Source organism: Bubalus kerabau, chromosome 6 (genome assembly GCF_029407905.1).
Source record: "Bubalus kerabau isolate K-KA32 ecotype Philippines breed swamp buffalo chromosome 6, PCC_UOA_SB_1v2, whole genome shotgun sequence".
Taxonomy (NCBI): Eukaryota; Metazoa; Chordata; class Mammalia; order Artiodactyla; family Bovidae; genus Bubalus; species Bubalus kerabau.
Window position 1 is genome coordinate 114,107,068 of NC_073629.1, and position 24,379 is coordinate 114,131,446.

General features: G+C 52.0%; 1 protein-coding gene across 1 annotated transcript in view; it reads right to left on the bottom strand.

Moving 5' to 3' along the window:
• Positions 1-23,099, bottom strand: part of MROH2A (maestro heat like repeat family member 2A) — a 56,146-nt gene extending 33,047 nt beyond the window's left edge. The window contains 16 exon segments of the mRNA XM_055587030.1: positions 1,043-1,187; positions 3,827-3,937; positions 4,212-4,331; positions 5,316-5,392; positions 9,892-10,005; positions 10,144-10,222; positions 10,770-10,862; positions 12,154-12,297; positions 12,781-12,932; positions 13,534-13,632; positions 15,337-15,499; positions 15,706-15,837; positions 21,443-21,624; positions 21,852-21,947; positions 23,023-23,056; positions 23,058-23,099. Coding sequence (XP_055443005.1) covers positions 1,043-1,187; positions 3,827-3,937; positions 4,212-4,331; positions 5,316-5,392; positions 9,892-10,005; positions 10,144-10,222; positions 10,770-10,862; positions 12,154-12,297; positions 12,781-12,932; positions 13,534-13,632; positions 15,337-15,499; positions 15,706-15,837; positions 21,443-21,624; positions 21,852-21,947; positions 23,023-23,056; positions 23,058-23,099 — 1,783 coding nt within the window.
• Positions 23,100-24,379: the final 1,280 nt, after the last annotated feature.

Below are 24,379 nucleotides of genomic sequence, written 5' to 3' on the forward strand. Positions count from 1 at the left end.
CCCTAAGCACCCTGTCTCATGCATCGAACCTGGACTGGCAATCTGTTTTACATATGGTAATATACATGTTTCAATGCTATTCTCTCAAATCATCCCACCCTCACCTTCTCCCACAGAGTCCAAAAGTCTGTTCTTTACATCTGTGTCTCTTTTGCTGTCTCACATATAGGGTCATCATTACCATCTTTCTAAATTCCTTATATATGCATTAATATACTGTGCTCTTTTCAGGACGTGCCCGCTTGGGAGTGCACACCAGGCCAGTGTGAGAATGTTTCTCTCCTACTGTGAGTCTCGGCCTTGTTGAGCCAACAGTGACTAGACACCCGCCCGCTCCCCTCCCCTCCCTCTGCAGGCTTTAGGAGGCTGTGAGCCCAGGAGTAGCAGGAACTCAGCATTTGGACCAGCAGAAGAGGGAGGGGCAGGCCTGCTGAGAAGCTGCAGGGAGGGGAGGCACCCAGGAGGGAGCCAGCCCCAGACTCAGGGTTGGGGCAGGAGGCAGACCAGGGGGTGGTCTAGCTGGATGCTCAGAGCAGGCTCTGCCCTTCACCATCGCTGGGTCCTGTGAGGCTCGCAGTCACCTCCTGTCACCAGCCACATCCATCCTCAAAGCCCCAGGACCATGACAGCAGCCCCCTTGGATGGCAGGGTCCCCCGTAAGTAGGTTGGTCTCGTCCCTTTCTTGAGGGTCATCAGGGGCGAGTGGGAGGGCCTGGTGGGGGTGATTCCAGAGGACTCGGATGGGATATACAGTCCTTCCAGTGGGCTCTTGGGGGCCAGAGAGCTCACACCTGGGGGAAGCCTGAGCCAGGACCCCTGCCCTGAGGTCTGGGCCAGGGTTGGGGGAGGTGGGGATGAGAGGAATGGGCTGCCAGAGGAAGAGTGTACAATTTTAACCTCCTCAGATTTCAGCAAGGGCAGCCTCTTTGGGAAGGCCTGGCTCTCTGGGCTCCAAGGTGCTTCCTGGAGAAGGGGGAACAGTCCGAGTCATGGGGCAGCCCACCTGCCCAGTCCCTCCAGCTGGCGCAGGGGGGCTGCCCACCATGCCTGCTCTTGCTTGCATTGGCCTCCTCGTCCGTGGCATGCAGCTGGCGTTCGGCCAGGTTGGTGAGGCTGATGCAGATGGGGGTCAAAGCCTCCGTGTAGTCCGTCTCCATGATGTAGCACAGGAGCCTCACCCAAAATTCCTGGGGGCGGGCAGGAAGGGGGCGCTGGGATCAGCCTGCGATGCTGTGCCCGCTGGGCTCCTCCACCCCGCATCCAGCACATCCTCTCTGACCAGCCCTCCCTCTAACCCCCAATCCCCTAGAGAGGCACACTGGGCAGACAACCTCGCCGTGCTTGCCAATTGTGATGATCAGTTTCTATGTGTCAACTCTGCGAGTGAACGCACAGTTATTCAATCAGGCACTAATCTAGGTGTGGCAGTTAAGGTATTCTGATGCAATCTGATGAAAGTCCATAATCTGTATAGGAGGTTACTCTGGATACTGTGAGTGGACTTCATCAAATCAGTTGAGGGTAAAAAACAGGTTTCCCTGAGGAAGAAGAGAGCTTGCCTCAAGGTTGCAGCCTCAGCTACTGCATGAGTCTTCAGCCTGCCGGCGTACCCCCTAAATTTCAGACTTGCCAGCCTTCACAGCTGCACGATATATATGTTGTTGTTCTGTCGCTCAGTCATGTCCGACTCTTTGCGACCCCATGGACTGCAGTACGGCAGGCCTCCCTGTCCTTCACCATCTCCTGGAGCTTGCTCAAACTCATGTCCACAGAGTCGGTGATGCCATCCAACCATCTCATCCTCTGTTGTCTCCTTCTCCTCCTGCCTTCAATCTTTCCCAGCACCAGGGTCTTTTCCAATGAGTCGGCTCTTCCCATCAGGTGGCCAAAGTACTGGATCTTCAACTTCACCATCATTCCTTCCAATGAATATTCAGAGTTGATTTCCTTTTGCATTGACTGTTTTGACCTTCTTGCTGTCCAAGGGACTCTCCAGAGTCTTCTCCAACACCACAATTGTAAAGCATCAGTTCTTTGGCACTCCCTCTTTTTTATGGTCCAACTATCTCATTTGTACATGACTCCTGGAAAAACCATAGCTTTGACTATACAGATCTTTGTCTGTAAAGTAATGTCTCAGCTTTTTAATATGCTGTCTAGGTCTGTCATAGCTTTTCTTCCAAGGAGCAAGAATCTTTTAATTTCATGGCTGCAGTCACCCTCTGTAGTGATTTTGGAGCCCAAGAAAATAAAATCTGTCACTGTGTCCATTGTTTCCCCATCTACTTGCTGTGAAGTGATGGGACCGGTTGCCATGATCTTCATTTTCTAAATGTTCAGTTTTAAGGCAGCCTTTTCATTTTCTTCTTGCACCTTCATCAAGAGGCTCTTTAGTTCCTCTTTGCTTTCTGCCATAAGGGTGGTGTCATCTGCATATCTGAATTTATTGATATTTTTGAGATACACACACACACACACATATCTCCTACTAGTTCTATTTCTCTACAGATTCTTAGAGCCATGACTCTAGCCTTCCAACTTCACCCTGCCATCTCCCATCTCACCAGATGATCACTGAACACCCCCAGTGACCCTGATTCCCTTTAGCCCCACTCCCACCCCTAGGAGTTTGGGGTGAGCTCCTGTGCTACTAACAAGTGAAGTTGCTTGATGTGTTCTAGCGATCAGGGCTAGAATCCCTGGCTACTGGGCTCCCCCAGGGATGCAGCATAATGAACAGGAAAGAGCATTTTTATCCTGGCTCCACTCTTTACCAGCTTAGACTCCTTGAGCAAATTAATGAGTCCCTCTGAGCCTCAGTTTCCTCATTTATAAAAGCTAGGTAATAATAACAACAGACCTTATCTTACAGGGTGGTTGGGATAATTAAATAAGACTCTAGATGTTACACATCTAGTGCAGTACCTGCCACGTGTGATCAATGAATTGTAACCATTATTATTACTATAACTATTATTTCTGTAATTAAGAGAAGCTGCCACTGGATGGGGAGCATCTGGCCCATGGCCTCAATTAATAGACAATGATTCCCTCCATATGCAGTCATGGTAAACTTTTCCTATCTTATTGCTATGTCACATTGTAATGCAATTAAAAATTGACACATTTGTTTCCCCTAAAGCCTGTGAACAACTTGGGGGTCATACTGAGCCTTCCTGTGTATGCCCTGATGACTTACACATAGTTGGAACTCATGAATGTTTGTGAAATATAATCCTTAGAATCATTTATTTGCACACTCACACATATACACACTTGCATGCATATGCATGGGATTCCCAAGTGGCCCTCGTGGTGAAGAATCTGCCTGCCAATGCAGAAGACATAGGTTTGATCTTTGGGTCAGAAAGATCTTCTGGAGTAGGAAATGGCACCCCACTCCAGTATTCTTGCCTGGAAAATTCTATGGGCAGAGGAGCCCGGTGGGCTACAGTCCATGGGGCCACAATCAATCAGACATAACTGAGTGACTGAATACATGTGCGCATGTGCACACACATGCACATGCCTGGAGTGAGGGGCTTGAAGGTAATGGATGCATTTCAAGCAATAAGTCAAGTGATATGTATTAGGCCTACTGTGTGCCAAGCACTGCCCTGGTGAAGGTAATAAGGACCCAAGGAACTGAATCTTGAAAAACAAGCTCAGGTAATTGGAAGATCTGGGGCCCGCCGTCCTCCCAAGTAGTGGGAATGGGAGAAGCAACAGTGCACAATTCTGGGCCTGTGCTATTGTCCCCTCGCAGCCAAGCACGGCACAGACCTGAGCCATCAGCCCCAGTGTGCAGCCCAGTGTGCCAACTCACATTGGTCATCCCACTGACAGAAGACGTTATGATCCTCACGGTGTCCATGGTGACCTTGTGGACCATCTTCTCCTCTAGGTCCCTCTGGTAAAAGTTGTCCCTGTGGTTGGTCTGGAAGACAGAACCAAGGAATGCCTGCTTGTGGGCTGGCAGGGGCTTGCCATGGTCTCAGCTGTGGTTTCCTCTCCCGCAAGAGGCTTGACACCCAGACACTGAGTCTGCCAGATGCCCAGAGCTGTGCACATGTTTCACTATTTTCTAGACCCCTGGCAGCTTACTGTGTGTGTCTGTGTGCATGTACACGCATGCAGGTTCCTCGAGCAGTGCTCTTTCCTCAGTGCAGTGGAAACCATTTCCAAAGCCCGGCTGCTCCACCGTCACTCACCAGTTTGTAGGTGGACAAGGTCAGCTGCACAGACACGTACTTCAGGCCCCAACCTTTGATCCTGTCCTGGAAGCCGGACAGGGCCAGCTGCCCAATGATGCGGAGAATGGCCATCCTCACCTGAGAGGACAGAGCACAGATGTGCTGGGCGCTAGAGGTTCCGCCTCCTGCACCCAACCCCGTGACACGAGACAGCCAGGATCTGAGGGTGCGGTGGTCTGGAAGGGGTCTCCGGGGCTACCTGGCTGCTGCCCACTCTGTCCACCACCTCATCCAGGTGACTCTGCCTGCCTTATCCAGGGGACTCCGCTCAGCAGCAGCCCTACCCAGGAGCCTCATCTAAGTCCCTCAGAGACAGGAGCACAGTGCTTTCTCTGTAGAGTTGCTCCATCCTCAAGAAGCCCTAGTGAGAACCACCTGATTCTTCTCCCGGGCTCCCCAGGGCTCATACATGGGGACGACACAGAACAAGCCTTTTCCCTCTACCCCTGCCATCCTCCAGGCATTGAAGACAGCTCTGCCTCAGGCTCTAGACCGAGTGCCCCTGTTGCCTTCCTCGTTTGTGCAAACCCTCACCGTCCTGAACTGCACCCCCAGGACATGAGGGGTCAGCCACTGGGGCCATGTTCAGAAGCCAAGCTTTACTCCAGGGGGCCGAGGCTGCAGTGGCCAAGATGGTGGGTTTTTTTTTAACCTTTATTTGCAGAGTTGCTTTTCTCAAATGTGGCAATGATTTTACAAAACACCTAGCTAGCCAGGCAGCTTGGGCTGATGCTGGGTGTGTTTGGCCTCTCCTCTGTCCAGGGTGGTGTCGGAGCCCCTTTACAGGAAAACTCCAGGTTCTTGGTGACAGGGACGGTCTCGGAGGAGGGGCCACAGCTTCGAGGAGACTTTCTTCTCTAGCCCCACTCAGGACTGGCTGGGAAGGTAGGTTTTCTATCAAAGGGCCTTCCTTGACAAGGCAGCCCCACTTCCACACACAGAGCTGGAGGGGAGGGGTGGACAAGCAGGCTGCAGCTGATGAAGAAGGCGCCCTGACTTCCCTCCACTTGCCCCGCAGAGGCCCAGCACACACCCCCTTTCTGGGTCTCTCCACTCTGTTACCTTGGACCGGGTGTCGGAGAGTGTGTTCTTGACCACGCGGATGGCCAGGTAGATGGTCCTGATGTTCATTTTGGGCTCTGAAAGACAGAAACCCACCTGGAGGTCCACTGGCCTCAGGGCTGGGCTCTGAGGAGATACCCAGAAGTGGTGAGGCCTCACCTGCCACCTTCCATGGGAGACAGGGGTCCGGGGACTCGTCCATGCCATGCCTCCTGAGAGCCTCTGACCCCCACAAGCTCAGGGCCGCTACCCTCAGAAGCCACCCGGTGCTCTCAGTGCCCGCCCCCCAGCCCAGGGGCCGTCGTCTTCATGCCTCACTCTCTTGGCCTTTGCATTGCGTGGGTTTCTTTGGAAACTAGTGGACTCTCCTTGAGGGCAGGGTCTCCCCCTAAGAGCTCGGTGGTTCCCTCAGCGGGACACACGGGGCCAGACACACAGTGGACACATGGAGACCATGGCGCCCAGCTGCGGAGGCCGGGGCTCTGGGGCCAGGCTGCTATGCTCAGTCTCTGGCCCCACCGCATCCCAGCTGTGTGACCTCGGGGACTTACTCAGCCCCTCTGAGCCTCAGCTTCCTTCCCTGTAAAAGGTGGACACTGAGAGCACGTCCCTCACCAAATCTCTGTGAGCAGTGACACAAGTTAAAACACATGGGGCCTGGTGTGCAAGAGTGCTATGTGTGTGCTGGAGGGAAGGCTGATGGGGAAGATCAGGGAGGTGAGAAAGAGCCTGGAGAAGGCTCTTTAGAGGTTGGCCTGAACAGAACCACAGTCAGGCACTCAGGGTGTTGCTACACTCAAGTCTAGGTGTTACTAGACGTCACCGCAGGAGGAGGAATAAGAGGAAAGGAGGTCGGGGTGGAAGATGGCAGGAATTCAGGCACCAAGGGACGATGTTACACTTAAGAGTTTTTCATCTCTAAAATGGAAACCTTTTTTTCTGATTATAAAAAAAGTCTGTGTTCACTGAGAAATTAAAATAAAAGACAACCAGTCTTCACAGTTTAGGTGTATCCTTCTAAACTCATTTATGCGTAAATGAGCACCTAGATTTCTTTCACATAACCGAGATCATGGAGGTTGAAGTGATGGAATTCATGGAATTGTGGAATTCATGGAATTCATGGAAAAGTGATGGAAGATGACGCTTTGAAAGTGTTGCACTCAATATGCCAGCAAATTTGGAAAACTCAGCAGTGGCCACAGGACTGGAAAAGGTCAGTTTTCATTCCAATCCCAAAGAAAGGCAATGCCAAAGAATGCTCAAACTACCGTACAATTGCACTCATCTCACACGCTAGTAAAGTAATGCTCAAAATTCTCCAAGCCAGGCTTCAGCAATATGTGAACAGTGAACTTTCAGATATTCAAGCTGGTTTTAGAAAAGGCAGAGGAACCAGAGATCAAATTGCCAACATCCGATGGGTCATCGAAAAAGCAAGAGAGTTCCAGAAAAACATCTATTTCTGCTTTATTGACTATGCCAAAGCCTTTGACTGTGTGGATCACAATAAACTGTGGAAAATTCTTCAAGAGATGGGAATACCAGACCACCTGACCTGCCTCTTGAGAAACCTGTATGCAGGTCAGGAAGCAATAGTTATAATTTGACATGGAACAACAGACTGGTTCCAAATAGGAAAAGGAGTAAGTTAATGCTATATATTGTCACCCTGTGTATTTAACTTATATGCAGAGTACATCATGAGAAACACTGGGCTGGAAGAAGCACAAGCTGGAATCAAGATTGTCAGGAGAAATATCAATAACCTCAGATATGCAAATGGCACCAACATTATGGCAGAAACTGAAGAAGAATTAAAAAGCCTCTTGATGAAAGTGAAAGAGGAGAGTGAAAAAGTTGGCTTAAAGCTCAACATTCAGAAAACAAGATCATGGTATCCGGTCCCAACACTTCATGGGAAATAGATGGGGAAACAGTGGTTGACTTTATTTTTGGGGGCTCCAAAATCACTGCAGATGGTGATTGCAGCCATGAAATTAAAAGACACTTACTCCTTGGAGGGGAAGTTATGACCAACCTAGACAGCATATTCAAAAGCAGAGACATTACTTTGTCAACAAAGGTCCGTCTCGTCAAGGCTATGGTTTTTCCAGTGGTCATGTATGGATGTGAGAGTTGGACTGTGAAGAAAGCTGAGTGCCGAAGAATTGATGCTTTTGAACTGTAGTGTTGGAGAAGACTCTTGAGAGTCCTTTGGACTGCAAGGAGATCCAACCAGTCCATTCTAAAGGAGATCAGTCCTGGGTGTTCATTGGAAGGACTGATGTTGAAGCTGAAACTCCAATACTTTGGCCACCTGATTCAAAGAGCAGACTCACCTGAAAAGACTCTGATGCTGGGAGGGATTGGGGGCAGAAGGAGAAGGGGATGACAGAGGATGAGATGGTTGGATGGCATCACCGACTCAATGGACATGAGTTTGGGTAACTTCCAGGAGTTGGTGATGGACAGGGCGGCCTGGCATGCTGCAGTTCATGGGGTCACAAAGAGTTGGACATGACTGAGCAACTGAACGGAACTGAAGTGAACCGAGGTCATGCTATATATAACTGTCCAACACTGTACTGCTATACTTAATATACAAAGAGTGGCTTTTCCATGAAAAAGATGTTATAATATTCCACATGTGGCTATACTTAATATACAAAGAGTGGCTTTTCCATGAAAAAGATGGTATAATATTCCACATGTGGCTATGCATGCCTGTATGTGAAGTTGCGTCAGTCATTTCCAACTCTCTGCGACCCAGTGGACTGTAGCCCTCGAGGCTTATCTGTCCATGGGGATTCTCCAGGCAAGAATAGTGGAGTGGGTTGCCATGCCCTCCTCCAGGAACTTTCCCAACCCAGGCACTGCACTTGCATCTCTTACGTCTCCTGCATTAGCAGGCAGGTTCTTTACCACTGGTGCCACCTGGGAAGCCCATATAAGGCTATACTATCACTAAGTCCACAAATTTCTCGTAGAAAAAACATGTAGATTGTTTTCAATGTTTTGCTTCTATGCACAATGTTATAAGGAACATCTTTATCCAATTGCCTTTGGGCAATTAATTTCTTCAGACAGCTGATAAAATGTTAGATTTTGAGCCCGTGTTTTGGGCCCTATCCAAGTGAGCATCCAGAATGGTTTATCAGTTTACACCCCTGACAAGGAAGTATCGGTGGCTTGTTTCTTGTATTGTAGACCAGGGACTAGCAAAGTCTAGCCCTAAGTTTAATTCCAGCCCAAAGTCTGTGTTTGTAGATACAGCTTTATTGGAACACAGCCATGCTCTGAAGTTATAACTGCTTCTGCTCTACAATGGCCAATTTGCATAATTGTCACAGAGTGTGTGGTCTGCAAAGCTGAAAATATTTTTGCTATCTGCCCTTCTGCAGAAAAATGGGTAGGCCAACTCTAGTCATTATCATCTCTGCCCATCAGATAGGTAAAAAGGAGTCTCACTGTGGCACGCCAGTATTGGGGCCTGGAGAATTCCAAGGACTGTACAGTTCGTGGGGTCACAAAGACTCAGACACGACTGAGCAACTTTCACTTTCACTGTTGCTTAAATTTTCATTTCTGTAAGAGATGGGTCTACTGTCAGGAGAAGGTCTTTCACATACAGTTGCTCAGTTTGTGTACTGCACAAGGATATGCAGCTGAAGGGCTGAACTGAAGCCAACCATGCATTTCTCAGGGCTTTCAAGGTGGCGCTAGTGGAAAAAAACTCGCCTGCCAATGCAGGAGACATGAGATGTGGATTTGATCCCTGGGTCAGGAAGATTCCCTGGAGGAGGAAATGGCAACCAACTCCAGTATTCTTGCCTGGAGAATCCCATGGACAGAGGAGCCTGGCGGGCTACAGTTCGTCGCCTGGCAAACAATGGGACAGGACGGAAGCAACTGAGCACTGCACGTGTGGTTCTCAAATCATGCAAAAACAAATGCTGCCAGCAGAGGGCACCTTATTCAAATTCAAGCGGATGCTCTGAGCCGGTGCTCTGGGGAACCGTGATTCCCTGTGGATAGCAAGGCCAGGTTTAGGGTTTGGGCTTAGGGATTCGGAAGCAGGGTTTCAGACTAAGTTTTGACACTGGGTCAATAGAGCTTTAGGGCTACATCTATACTGTGTATCTAGGCTTTATATGCCTTTCATTTAGCTTTGGGAGTTATACTAGGATTTGTGCAAACAGTTTGAAATTCAGGCTCAGGTAGAAGCTGGGGTTCAGGGTTGAAGGAGAGGGGCGAGGGTGTGGAGGGTGGGACACAGGCCGGTGTAGGTTCAAGGATAGGAAACATGAAGCTACGGAGAGCCCTGACTCCGTGGCCCACCCAGCAGGGTCTGTAAGAGAGGAAATGATCCAGGGACTTCCCTGGAAGTCCAATGCTTAAGACTCGGTGCTTCCAACGCAGGGGGTACGGGTTCGATCTCCGGGCAGGGCACTAAGATCCCACATGCCGCCGCAGGGTGCGGCCAAAAGTTTAAGAAAAAAAAAAAAAAGGCCAGATATGAGTGACACCTGCCACCCTAGCTCCCGCCCGGTCTTCCTGCGGCGTGAGTGCTCACCATCTGCGCTCACCACTGCCCTGATCAGGGCCAGGGTCCCCACGCGGACGGCCTCCTTGCTTATCTCCATCTGGCTGAGGAAGAACTTCATCAGCTCCTTGGGGTAGGAGCGGGCTGCAGGGGGTAGGGGGGAAGGACGTCTTTAGTCGTGCCCCGAGTCAAGAGCAGCAGCGCGACAAGGCAGCCCCGGGGCCCGGCGCTCAGAGGGGGCCGGCACTCTCGAGGGCTCCCGGGGGTCCGGGGGCGCCTCACCAAGGGCTATGAAGCAGTGCACGATCTCCGTCAGGTTCTGGCTGCTGTACTGCTGCTGGGCGGGGGCCCTGGAGCACACCTAGGGCGGGGCGGGCAGGGGGTGAAGAGGTCAGCCCCGCAGAGGGGCACACGAGCAGGAGCCCCACCTGTGCCTCGTCCCCGGCAGGAGGCAGGAGGCCTGTGGCATCGGGACGTGGGCCCCACCGCCACCCTGCCACCCGGAGCCCTGGTCTGCACACCACCCGCCCCCAGCGCGCCTCCCCTGACCCGCCCCCAGCGCGCCTCCCCTGACCCGCCCCCAGCCCGCCTCCCCTGACCCGCCCCCAGCCCGCCTCCCCTGACCCGCCCCCAGCCCGCCTCCCCTGACCGCCCTCAGCACCTCCCCTGACCCGCCCCCAGCCCGCCTCCCCTGACCCGCCCCCAGCCCGCCTCCCCTGACCGCCCTCAGCACCTCCCCTGACCCGCCCCCAGCCCGCCTCCCCTGACCCGCCCCCAGCCCGCCTCCCCCGACCGCCCCCAGCGCCTCCCGTGACCCGCCCCCAGCCCGCCTCGTCTGACCCGCCCCCAGCCCGCCTCGTCTGACCCGCCCCGGAGAAGGCCCCGCCCCGCGCGGCCCTGGGGCTCACCTGGAGGTGCAGCTCCGTGAAGATGGTGTACAGCTGCATCTGCGGGACGGGGCTGTTGGTGATGACGGACATTTCCAGGATCTGCCTCAAGACCTGCCGCGGGCGGGAAACGGTGGTAGGTGACCTTCGACCGACTCAGGTCACTTGCCAGACCTTTGCTCCTTGACTTTCTCCCTCCTCTGGAGGTATCAGTATCCCCTGGGAGTTGGGCGGAGAGGCCACCTCTCAAGCTCCGCCCAGACCCCTGAGTCCGACTCTGTTTCCAGCCGCCGCTGAGGATTGCGGTGGACACTACAGCTCGGCAGGGCTGCGTAGGCCACTGAGCGTGGACGTTCAAGGCCTTCTTTTCCTCTCTCTTCTAGTCACCGGGAGGTGCACGCCAACTTTTAGACAGAAGATCTGCTGGTGGCTCCCCAAATCTGGCACGTTCATTTCTGTTACCAGCTTTCACGAGGCGAAGGGTCTCGCCTCATCTGTAAATGAGTGACCCCCTTCACCATATACACCAGCCCAGGTCACAACTCGGCTCAGAATCTTGCAAAAACTCCATCTCGCACACGTTCAAGGCTGGTAAGAGGTTGAATGGTGCTCCCCCGAGAATCCATGTCCACCCAGAACCTCAAAATGTGAGGTAACTTGGAAATAGGGTCTTTGCAGACATAATTAGTTATGGCTCTCAAGAAGAGATCACCCTGACAACACCTTAGATCCAAGCACCGCTGTCCTTATGAGAAGAGGAGAAGACACAGAGAGAGAGACACAGAGATGGCCATGTGACGACGGAGGACGACACTGGAGTGATGCAGTGCCTGGGCCACCAGAAGCTGGAAGGGCAAGATTCTCCCCTAGAGCCTGCAGAAGGAGCACAGCCTGTCAACACCTTGATTTCAGAGTGCCAGCCTCCAGGACCATGACAGAACACATTTCTGTTGTTTTAAGCCACCTGCCTCCTGGTTCTTTGTTACAACAGCCTTAGGAAACCGATATGAAAGTTGTGACCTCACTGTGGGTCCCAGAACCCTTTGAGGTATCATCCTTTCTGCCTGGCTTCCCTGGTGGCTCAGAGAGTAAAGAATCTGCCTGCAACATGAGACACCTGGCTTTGATTTCTGGTCCAGGAAGATCCCCTTGAGAAGGAACAGGCAACCCACTCCAGTATTCTTGCCTGGGAAGTCCCATGGACAGAGAATCCTGGTGGGATACAGTCCACAGGGTTGCAAAGAGTCAGACGTGACTGAGTGACTAACATACGTGGAACAGCAGCATCTGTTTCTCGGAAATCGGACAAGTGCCAGGTCCCGTGGCTCCATCTCCCACCCGGACGACACCCCACAGGACACTCAGGAGCCCTAAATACCCCGAGCCCCCAGCCCAGGCCCCTCACCTGCGTGATGAAGAGTGCCTCCAGGCCGCCCTGGTACTCCGCCAGCAGCAGGGGGATGTAGTCGTACACCTGCTCCCGCAGGTCATCATTGGGCAGGAGGAGGCTCAGCATGGGCTTCAGGGACTTGATGACCCCCAGCTTCACCTAGCACAGGAGCCAGGTCTCTAGACCTCTCGGCCAGGACCCCCTGTGACATCGGCCCCAGCCTCAGAATCAAGCACAGGTGACAGAGGGGACCCTGGAGTAGAGTCCAGGCCTCCCCCAGGCCCCGCAAGTGCGAAGCCTGTCCCCCAAGTCCTGATCTGTCACTCAGGTGGCCTTGGACAGGTACTCAACCTCTCTGTGTCTCCGTTTCCTCATTTGTAAAACAGTCCTATGGCCCAGAGTTGGTGCGGAAGTGGCTCCTACAAGCTTGGAGAGGGCCCGGCACACGTGTAACAGGGACCCTGGTCCAGCAACTCCAGGGGCCTTTGTCAAGACACCTCCAGGGTCCCCATGGCTCTGCCATTAATCAGGTCTCCACCTCCTTGGACCCCATGGTGTCTCAGCTCCTCCAGCTGCACAGGCTGGAGAGCGATGACCCGAGGACCACGGGCTCCCACCCCCACCCAGCAGGGCCTGTCTCACCTCCGGGTTGTTGTTCCGCAGCCACACCGTCACGAAGTAGCGATACATGGGGAACAGCTTCACCGCAAACTGGTCCTCAGTCATCACGGGGTACACGCTGTCCTCCAGGTGCCTCAGGTAAAACTGCACCGTCTCGCAGAATGTCTCCATGGCTGCCCCGGGGGACGCGCAGTGAGCCCCAGGGGGCAGGACGCAGAACAAAGCCTTCCAGGGCTGCCTCCTCAGGAGGAGCCCTCACACTTCCATAACCAGCAGGTTACTGAGACGGCCAAAGACGCTGCTAGAAAAATCTCTTGTGTCCCTGTCTGTCTGCCTTTCCAACCCCCCTCCCAGCTCCCTGTTTTGTCTTGCATGAAGCCCCTCCCTGTCTGAGGGTGAAAGACTCCCCTGAGGGTGGAGCACACAGGTGTGACTGGGCCCCCAGCCTTGAGGTTCATGTGGCAAGGTCAAGGGTGAGACCTGGAAGAAGACTTTTTCACTCAGATCCTGGGGACTCCAAAGCAAAGAGTGGCAAACGCGTTTTGTCCTACTTTTCTCAGGTACTGGGGATTGGGGCTCACAAAACCATGACACAATTAAAACCTGGGGCAAGGTGATCAGATATACATGACCCAGGTCAAGCCCAAGCTGGGACCATTTCCCTGGTCTCCCTCTCCTGCGATTCCCACTGCCCTTTCGTCTCTACCTGTCTACCACCGCCTCCCTTCCGCACCCTGATCGGGCCAGACCTGCAGGCCCAGGTGGGACACTTACCACCACAGATCACCTGGCGCATCTTGGCTTCATTGGCGAGCCTCAGCATGGTGAACATGGTGGCCAGGGTGATGCCCATGTATGGCATGAACTCAAACACTGCGAGGTGTGGGCAGAGGTCTCAGTTGGAGGAGGAGGGTCAGCAGAAAGGACAACACCACCACCCACACTTCCAGTGAGTGCCCAGAACAAGGCCAGGGAACCCCTTTGCATGGGCTGGGCCACAGGAGATAGTAGGAGGCAGGCGAGGTAAGAAGTGTTAGCTGGGAGCAGGTGAAGGGGAAGGGAGATGGAGGAGGGGAGAAGGGGGGAGGGGAGAAGTGGGGGAGGAGAGAAGGGGGAGGGGAGAGGAAAATGGGGAGGAAAAGGGAGATGAGGGAAGGGGGATGGGGGAGGGGCGGGGAGAGGGGATGGGGGAGGGGAGGGGCGGAGGAAAAGAAGGAAGAGCCCTGCTCTTCCTGGGGCCCCAGGGAACAGAGAGGAGGCAGGGGGTGGGCCTCCAAAGCCGCTACTCCTTTGTTGTCTCATAATCATATCAATAATCTCGGATATGCAGATGACACCACCCTTATGGCAGAGAGTGAAGAGGAACTAAAAAGCCTCTTGATGAAAGTGAAAGAGGAGAGTGAAAAAGTTGGCTTAAAGCTCAACATTCAATAAACGAAGATCATGGCATCTGGTCCCATCACTTCACGGGAAATAGATGGGGAAACAGTGGACACAGTGTCAGACTTTATTTTTCTGAACTCCAAAATCACTGCAGATGGTGACTGCAGCCATGAAATTAAAAGATACTTACTCCTTGGAAGAAAAGTTATGACCAACCCAGATAGCATATTGAAAAGCAGAGACGTTACTTTGCCAACAAAGGTCCATCTAGTCAAGGCTATGGTTTTTCCAGTGGTCATGTATGGATGTGAGAGTTGGACTATGAAGAAAGCTGAGTGCTGAAGAATTGATGCTTTTGAACTGTGGTGTTGGAGAAGACTCTTGAGAGTCCCTTGGACTGCAAGGACATCCAACCAGTCCATTCTAAAGGAGATCAGCCCTGGATGTTCTTTGGAAGGAATGATGCTAAAGCTGAAACTCCAGTACTTTGGCCAGCTCATGCGAAGAGTTGACTCATTGGAAAAGACTCTGATGCTGGGAGGGATTGGGGGCAGGAGGAGAAGGGGATGACAGAGGATGAGATTATTGGATGGCATCACCGACTCGATGGACATGAGTTTGGGTGAACTCCGGGAGATGACGATGGACAGGGAGGCTTGGCGTGCTGCGATTCATGGGGTCGCAAGGAGTCTGACACGACTGAGCGACTGAACTGAACTGAAACATTCTAGAATGATGACCCAGACACTGAATGAGATGGCGGTTAGGAGGAGGACAGCCGCGTGCCCTCTCCCATTGTGACACTCCGTTTTCTCGTGTACTGGTTCCCAGTGCCTCACTCACCAGCACTCCATGCCCACCGCAAGGCCTGCGTGGAGTGGACGCTCAGCACATGTGCGCAGACTGAAAAGGGAAGGAGGGAGGGAGCGAGGGAGAGAACGGGGCCAGAGGTGGGGGCGAGGAAAGAGAGGTGTGCGAGAGAAGGGCCAGCAAGAGAAAAGACACAGGATGGGAGGCACGGGGAGGGGATCTCAGCAGTTGAGAGGGACAGAGAGACACCAGAAGTGAAAAGGAGGAATGCCAGAGGAAGGCAAGAAGAGGGAGAAATGGGAGGGGGTGGGGGCAGGGACCAGGGCAGAGGCACAGGGGTGGCCAGACGGGCAGACGCCGGGGCCCAGTCCCCACGAGCCCTACCGTTGCCGTTGGCCAGCTTGGCCAGGGTGACGATGACAAATTCTTCCGTGAGGTTGAGGGGTTTGAGATGGTGCTGCAGCTCGTACATGACCAAGCTGAAGTGGTTTCGGGACAGGGCCACCAGGGTGTCGCTGGCCACCTCTGCCCTCATGTAGCCCTCCATCTGCAGGGCACGGGAGGACACGTGGCTTCGCCAGCATTCCTGCCCCTCACCTACTCCAGCCCCACTGGGGTCCCATGGGCCCCCTCAGCCTACTGTTGTTCCCCATGAGATAACCAGACAAGGGCCTCGGGCCTCCCATGCCTCGCCCACCAGAGCCCAGCCCCCTGGGGTGGCGGCCAGGCGGGCGGAGGCAGGACATCCACTACCTCCAGCATGTCCCTCATCTCCTTGGAGGCGATGGTGACCAGCCTCTGGACACAGCGCTCCTCCAGCTCTCCCTCCTGCTGGATGATCTCCTGCAGGATGTTGTAGATGTTGACTTTGCGTTGAGTGGAAATCTGGGGAACAAGTGTGGCAGGTGGGGAGGTCCGGGACCAGGCAGCAGGGCTTGGGAACCCACAGATCCACTGCGGTCTCCCTCCTGCTGGCCCTCCCCCTAATACCTAGGAGACTGTGATTTATAATAAGACATGTGTTTGGTCTTCACCCAAGCACAGAAGCCTGAAATCCTTGGAATTTCCTAAGCAATCAGAGTGACAAAGATGTCTTTTTTTGTTGTATTAATGAGATGATTTTTGGTCCACACCTAAGGTTGGGGAGGGTTTCCCTGGTGGCTCAACTGGTAAAGAATCCACCTGCCATGTGGGAGACCTGGGCTCGATCTCTGGGCTGGCTGGGAGGATCCCCTGGAGAAGTGAATGGCTACCCACTTCGGTATTCTGGCCTGGAGAATTCTGCGGACTGTAGTCCGTGGGGTTGCAAGGAGGTGTACAAGACTGAGCGACTTTCCCTTTCACTTGAAGCCTGGGGAATGGTTGGCAGGAGAACCCATCATCTGACTAGAGGACTAACACTTTCAGTCCCAACCACTCGGACCCCGAAGGAGGAGAGTGGGGCTGGAAGTTGAATCAGTCACCAATGGCTAGTGATTTGATCAACCATGCCTAGATAGTGAAGCCTCCATAAAAATCCAAAAGGACAGGGTTTTCAGAGAGCTTTAGACTGGTGAACACATGGAGATTTAGAGGGGATGGGAGGCCCAGAGAGGACATGGAAACTTCATGCCCTTTCCCATACCCTTACCCTATGCATTTCTTCCATCTGTCTGGTCCTGAGTTATAAGAAACTGATAAGTAAAAGGTTTCTTTGGATTTTGTAAGCCCCTCTAGCAAATTCATTAAACTCGAGGAGGGGGTCATGGGAATCTCCGGTCTATAGCCAATTGGCCAAACTTACCACTGGCATCTGAAGCACGGGCCAGGCTGGGGTTGTCTTATGGGTGCACGCGTGCGTGCTGAGTCACTTCAGTTGTGTCCGACTTTTTGTGACCCTATGGACTATATAGCCCGCCAGGCTCCTCTGTCCATGGGATTCTCCAGGCAAGAATACTGGAGTGGGTTACCGTGCCCTCCTCTAGGGGATCTTCCCAACCCAGGGATTGAATCCATGTCTCTTATGTCTCCTTCATTGGTGGGCAGGTTCTTTACCACTAATGCCACCTTAATTGGACTGAGCCCTTAACCCATGGAATCTGACACTATCTCCAGGCAGACAGTGTCAGAACTGAGTTAAATTGTAGGACCCCCACCCCCAGCTGGTGTCAGCAGATTGGCTTGAGGTGGGGAATCCATACATTGGAATTGGATGCTGTATGATTAACACTCCAGTTGGTTGGTGAACCCACAATCCTCAAACTGCCTCAGCTCTGCCCCCAACGCCAGCCTGTCTCACAACCCCCTCCCCTCCCCCGTCAGACTCATCCAACCAGCCCTGCCCCCATGGCCTGCATCTGTCCTCACTACTCAGCAAGACAGGGGTCAAACAGTCAACATACAGGGTCCTCCACAGACTTGGCACTGACCCTCTTGCAAAGTTCAAGACAACATGCTCTATTTTGCTTCCTACATAGCTCTGGTCACCACTTTAAGTGACCTGAATGAGGATGGGATTGGACAAATAGGTTTTGCAACCTGACCACTCCTGGAGAGTCAGATTTGACAATGACTCTCATTCAACCAGGGATGGTACACCACCAAGAAAGAAAGAAGGTGGACTCCTGTCTCCATGGAGCTTCATCTGCAAAGCCCTCTGGGAAGATGGCCCCCTCCCTCAGCTGGTAAAGAGGTCACTTCTCAACTGTCAGGACTGTAGCAAATTTGGGGACCTCATGAGGAGAGGAAGTCACCGAAATGTATACTTTTAGCCAGTACAGAGTCTTGGTACAGAAAATAATGCTGCTTTTCAGTCGCTCAGTCGTGTCCGATTCTTTTGTGACCCCATGGACTTCAGCCTGCCAGGCTCCTCTGTCCAGGGAATTTCACAGGCAAGAATATTGGAATGGGTTGCCATATCCTTCTCCAGGGGATCGTCCCGACCCAGGGATCAAACCTGGGTCTCCTGCATTGCAGGCAGAGTTTTTATAGTCTGAGCCACCAGGGAAGCCTACAAACCTTTAATACAGGGAGTAAGAGAAGCTTATAGGTCAGCTGGTAAAGAATCCACCTGCAATGTAGGTAGACCCCAGTTCAATTCCTGGATGGAGAAGATCCCCTGGAGAAGAGGATGGCTGCCCACTCCAGTATTCTGGCCTGGAGAATTCCATAGACAGAGGAGCCTGGCAAGCTACAGTCCATGGGGTCACAAGGAGTTGGACGTGACTGAGCAACTTTCACTTACACTTTTCAGAGGCTTTAAAACTCCAGTGAGAGCCTCCTCATAAGAACTCCCGGACAGAAGGGAACTGTGTGGCCTTCGCTGCCCAGTATCGATGGTCCTAGTTTTTTCAACCTCTTTTTTTTTTTCTGTCCCCTAAGGAACCTCCTTAAGCATTTTTTTTCCTAATCACTCCCCACCATGAAAATGTAATACTGCAAAGATATTATATATTTGATTATCCATATCTGTGCTTTGTACATCAAAAACTAAAATTTCCTTCACACACACACACATCCCCACCCCACTGTGCAAGAACCAATATTACCTGTTGTGGAGCAGTCTCACCCTGTTGAAACTTCATGCTCTTGGTTTTCAAAGCAAACTCAAGGAAGCCTCGATGTGCAGCTAAGACTATGGCTGCAGATATGTAAGTGGCCAGGCAAATTATAAACCCAGTCTTATCTGTGATCAAAATTAATCTTGGAGAATATTTATGGTCTCAAGAGAAAAATTGTCCAAGATTTTGAGAGTGTCATAAAACAGGCACCGAGTGGCCTCCCAGAGGCAGGCTTAGGGATGTCCCACTGCCTCTGAAGGATGATTCGGACTATGGGAGTGATGGTTGAGGCTATGTCTCCAAGGGGATAGAAGCTTAGTTTTAGGAAACTGATCATGAAAATGATTCCTGTCTGTGACAAGGCAAAGGAATTTTGACTGGTAAAGAATATAGATCACTAGAAGTAAAATTCTCATTTTAACAGATTTTAACATCTTATTACGGAGAAGACAATGGCAACCCACTCCAGTACTCTTGCCTGGAGAATCCCATGGACAGAGGAGCCTGGTAGGCTGCAGTCCATGGGGTCGCTAAGAGTCAGACACGACTGAGCGACTTCACTTTCACTTTTCACTTTCCACTTTCATGCAATGGAGAAGGAAATGGCAACCCACTCCTGTATTCTTGCCTGGAGAATCCCAGGGACTGGGGAGCCTGTTGGGCTGCCGTCTGTGGGGTAGCAGAGAGTCAGACTTGACTGATGTGACTTAGCAGCAGCAGCAACATCTTATTAGCTTCCCAGGTGGTGCTAGTGGTAAAGAATCCACCTTCCAATGCAGGAGACACAGGAGATGCGAGTTCAATCCCTGGGTCAAAAAGATCCCCTGGAAGAGGGCATGGCAACCCACTCCGGTATTCTTGCCTGGAGAATCCCATGGACAGAGGAGCCTGGTGGGCTACAGTCCATGGGGTCGCAGAGAGTCGGACACGACTGTAGCAAATGAGCACACAGGCAACATCTTACTGGTTCCTTCACTAATGAATAACTGAAAAGTTTGACACAGATTACATTTTACAATGTGCCTACTTGTTTATCACCTGTTTATTGCCACTGATCATTTATCAGGCCAGGGTATTGATCACGGTTTTTGTAATTTTCTAAATTTCCCGATGCTTTGATTTCTTGGGGTCTTGTGGACCCGAAAGACTGCCAGGGGTTAGTCAGTTCCCGGAGACAGCAAACAGCTCTGCCACCAGCAAGCTTGTTAAGCCAGTCCAGAGCCCACGCCCAAGCACCTCCTCCATCAGCCTCTCATGCTCTGGGCCACTATGCTGCTGCTGTTTAGTCGTGCAGTCATGCATGACTCTTTGCAATCCCATGAACTGTAGTCTACCAGGCTCCTCTGCCCATGGGATTCTCCAGGCAAAAATACTAGAGCAGGTGGCCTTTTCCTCCTCCAGGGGATCTTCTCCACACAGGGACTGAACCCGTGTCTCCTGCATTGGCAGGCAGATTCTTGACCGCTGAGCCACCTGGTCTAATCACCCTGGGGCCGGGGACCAGACCACTCAGGAAGTCCCAACACCCCGGAGCTGGCTGACTAGGACTTGTCCCCTAGAGAAGCCACCCTCCTGCACACATTTCCCCCTTGGTCCCTCTGCCTCCTGCCCAAGCTGGTGCTTTCCTGTGGGACTGCATGGCATGGCACACCCCTGTCTCTGGAGATCTAGTGTAAAAAACACACTAGTTTTTTAAGACGATCCTCTCCTGAGCTGTTGGGCTCACTATGAAAGTGAAAGTGAAAGTGAAAGTCACTCAGTCCTGTCTGACTCTTTGTGACCCCGTGGACTCTAGCCTGCCAGCCTCCTCTGTTAATGGAATTCTTCAGGCCAGGATACTGGAGTGGGTAGCCATTCCCTTCTCCAGGGGATCTTTGATCCAGGAATCAAACCAGGGTCTCCTATGCCTGAGTAATAATAAAACCTAGATTTTAAAATCTGTTTTGCAAACCTCTTTTCTGTGCTCCTGGACCCTGACACACCTTCCTCACCGCTGCCACGTGTCTTTCTGTAAAGTAAGCTTGCTATGGAGAACTCCTAGGGACTTCCCTGGCCATCCAGTGATTAAGAGTCTGAGCTTCTGATGGAAGGATCCAGGTTCAATCCCTGGATGGGGAACTAAGCTCCCACATGCTGCTCAGAGTGGCCAAAAAAAAAAAAAAAAAAAAAGGAGGAGGAAAGAACTCCTAAAAGGAGTTCCCTGGTGGCCTAGTGGTTAGGATTTAGCACTTTCACTACAGAGGCCCAGGTTCAGTCCCTGGTCAGGGAAACTTCCTGCATGACAGTGACATGACAGGGCTGAAATACACACACACACACACACACACACACACACACACAAGAACTCCTATAAGGAACAACTCCTTTGCTACCCACCCTCAAAAGCTGGAGGCTAGTCTAAAATCCAGCAACTCTCTAAATGTGCTCTTCAGACCAACAGACACATCACTTGGGAACTTACTAAAAATGCTAAGTCTTGGGTTCCACTCCATACATCCACCGAATCAGAAGCTCTCAAAATGGGCCCCAGAAATCTGAGTTGTACCAAGCATTCAGAGGATGCTGATGCTCTGGTCCTGTTGTATAAGGCCCAGTGTGATCTTGGCCACTTTCTTCATTACTCCTATCAACACCCTCTGCCCCATGAAACAACCTCCCCACTGGAAAACACCCCTGTGCCCTGTGTCTGCAGCGTCTCTGCTCCCCCACACCTACCTGCTTCACTGCTACTCAATATCTTTGTCACTTGGCTCACCTGCTCTAAGACGATGACTCCCAAACCCACCGAATCAGAATACAGAGGAGCTTTGAAAAATTGTGAGCACCCCAGGGCCCAGTTGGTCCTCAGGGGCCCCAGCACCTAGCCCCGCCCTGACAACAGTCAGTAAATGTGGATGGACGTGCAAGCAGGTGGCCAAGCTCAGAGAAGCGCCTGGGGGAGGAGGCCCTACCTCCGGCACCTGCAGGCAGCAGATCAGAGCATTCATCACCACGGAAGGCTTGGTGGTGGCCTTCTCCGTGATGATCACCGAGGCCAGCCTCTTCCTCATGTCAAAACCTGGCCCTGCGGCGTCCGTTTTGGTCGACTCGCTCTCCATGATGTTGAGGAGGTTTGTGACTTGCTGGAAGGTACCTGAGACAAAGGTGGTCGACGTGATGGCAAGATGACTGTTACAGGGGGTGTCCCTGGTGTCCCAGTCTCCCTGACACCAGCCCAGCCCTAGCTCCACCTGGGGCATGGGTGGGACCTTCCCGCCCACTGTATAGATGGGGAAAACTGAGACCTTGGTTGGGGCTTACCCTCAAGGAGTTAGTAGAGAAAATGAGGCAGGAGTGCAGGGAGGGGGTTGGTTTTCTTACCGCTGTCATCTGGTTCCAGAGGCCCCAGGTCCTCTGTTTCCTCTGATGGATCCTCATGTGAGTCTGTTGCTGCTTCTGCCATCTCTTCTTCAAGGTCTTTGGAGGTAAGAGTGATAAAATACTTGGCATGTCACCCATTCTAGGACGACCCCCAGTGAGTCCCACCCTGCATAACCTCTTCCCTAGAGTGTGGGAGGAACCTGTAACTTGGTTAGACCCATATTCTAGTGGGAAAGAATCTGCCGGCAAGGCAAGAGATGCAGGAGACTCGTGTTCGATCCCTGGTTCAGGAAGATCCCCTGGAGGAGGAAATGGCAACCACTCCAGTGTTCTTGCCTGAAAAATCCTATGGACAAGGGAGCCTAGCGGGCTACAGTTCAAAGGGTTGCAAAGAGTCGGACATGACTGAACATACATGTGTGCATGTGCGCGTGCGCGTGCGCGCGCGCACACACACACACACACACACACTATCCAATAGTATATGGCAAAGGTGAGGGGAACCTCCCATGGTGGTCTCACTCCCATGATTACATTATGTCTCACACAGCTCCGTCTTAGCAGACTGGACATTCTCATGCTGTCTTTGAAAAGCAAACAGCAGTGATGTAAACTGCCTGTGTCACAGGGAGCCAAGGGCCTCAGTCCTACAACCAAAAGGAACTGGATTCTGGCAACAACCACATGAGCCTGGAAGAGGACTGGGCTTCAGAAAGGTTGTAGCCCAGGTGACATCTTGAGTGCAGCCTGTGAGACCCCAGGCGAATGACCCCACTGAGCCATGGACTCCTGACTAGAGAAACTGTGAGATAATAAACAGGTGTCATTTTAAGCCATTACATTTAGGTGATTTGCCACGCAGTGAGAGATCACCACCCCTGCTTAGGAAGGGCCTTTGCGCCCTCTCTTCTGGACACAGAAAACTAATGATTAGTGAGGAATCCCCCTGAGCTGCCCACATTGCACCTCTCAAGGGGCTCCCTCCACACCAGCAGCTTCTGAATTGCTGACAAACCCCAACACAGATGTCAACACAGAGGATTAAAACCTCTCTGATCCTTTTTCCTCCCATCCCAAGTTTCTCAAACTCCATCCCAGCATCTTTCACTATCCTGTGCTCCCTTTCTCTTGGGAGTCCTGTAAGGAGTAAGCCTGGGACCTATATACTGACCTTTCCTCCGAGTTCTCTCCTGGACAGAACAAAAAATACACCACAAGAAAAGGCTCTGTTCTCTGCCCAATACACATCAACAGTAATGTGGATTCGGCAGGATGGGTTGACAAAGGAGGAGCCCTTCAGGGTCCTCAGTCATGACTCAGTGTGGAGCAGCTCCCCTGGCAGAGTGGGGGGTGGGTTTCACTGGAATCATCACCGTTGGGTCCCAGAGCCTTGGAACTCTCAGATCCAACTGCCTCCCTGAGCTCTGTGAACCCACTCTTGGAGGAGTGCACAGGTCCCGGTGATTAAAAACTCACATTACTTTGTTACTCAACGTTTCTGTCACCCACATGTGTGGTGAGGTATGGTGGCCTTTTTGGGGAAAGGAAAATTGGTGGGGTGGGGATTCACAGCCAAGACCCCTGAGGATATAGGCATAGGAGCCCAGGGTGGGGAGGTGTGGTCTGGGCAGTTGGAGGAGATGGGTGGACAAGAGGGGTCCTGAGAAGAAGAGTCCTCTTCTCCAAGGACTGGACAGCTTGCAGGATGGGACAGGGTGGTCCCACTGACAGAATGAGTAGAATATAAAGAATTTTAAAGACAAGTGAAAGGACCCTGTTTCCCTGAACCAAAAGTCAGGCTCGAAGAATGTCCTTGTCATTTTTAGCTGAGAGACAGCCCTGATCAGCAGTTTGAGCAATAAAATTATGACGTTCTTTGCATTACAGATCAAACCAGTCAATCCTAAAGGAAATCAACCCTGAATCTCCATTGGAAGGACTGATGCTGAAGCTGAAGCTCCAATACTTTGGCCACCTAATGTAAAGAGCTGACTCATTAGAAAAGACCCTGATGCTGGGGATGACTCAAGGCAAAAGGAGAAGGGGACAACAGAGGATGAGATGGTTGGATGGCATCACCGACTCAATGGACATGAGTTTGAGCAAGTTCCGGGAGTTGGTGATGGACAGGGAGGCCTGGCGTGCTGCAGTCCATGTGGTCGCAAAGAGTCAGACATGACTGAGTGACTGACCTGAACTGTTGTCACTGAAAATACCCTTGTATCCAAGTGCATCTTTTTCTCTACTTGTTCTTTAATTTTGTCCACACCTTTGTTGGCTTGTTTTCTTCTTTGTGTTACACATAGAAGTTTCAAATATGTGGGTTTCTAATTGGAGCTGGGGTCATACTAGCTAGGATTCTGACCCCAGCCCTCTTTAATCCTTCCCTAGGTGGCTTTGGGAACACAAGCTGTTCACACCAGTTATGCTCCCCAAATCTTGGCTCCTGGTCCACAGATGCCAAATAGAAATATGGAGACAGAGTTTGGAAGAAATAGAAAAGAGTAAATTATTTTTTCCAGGCAAAA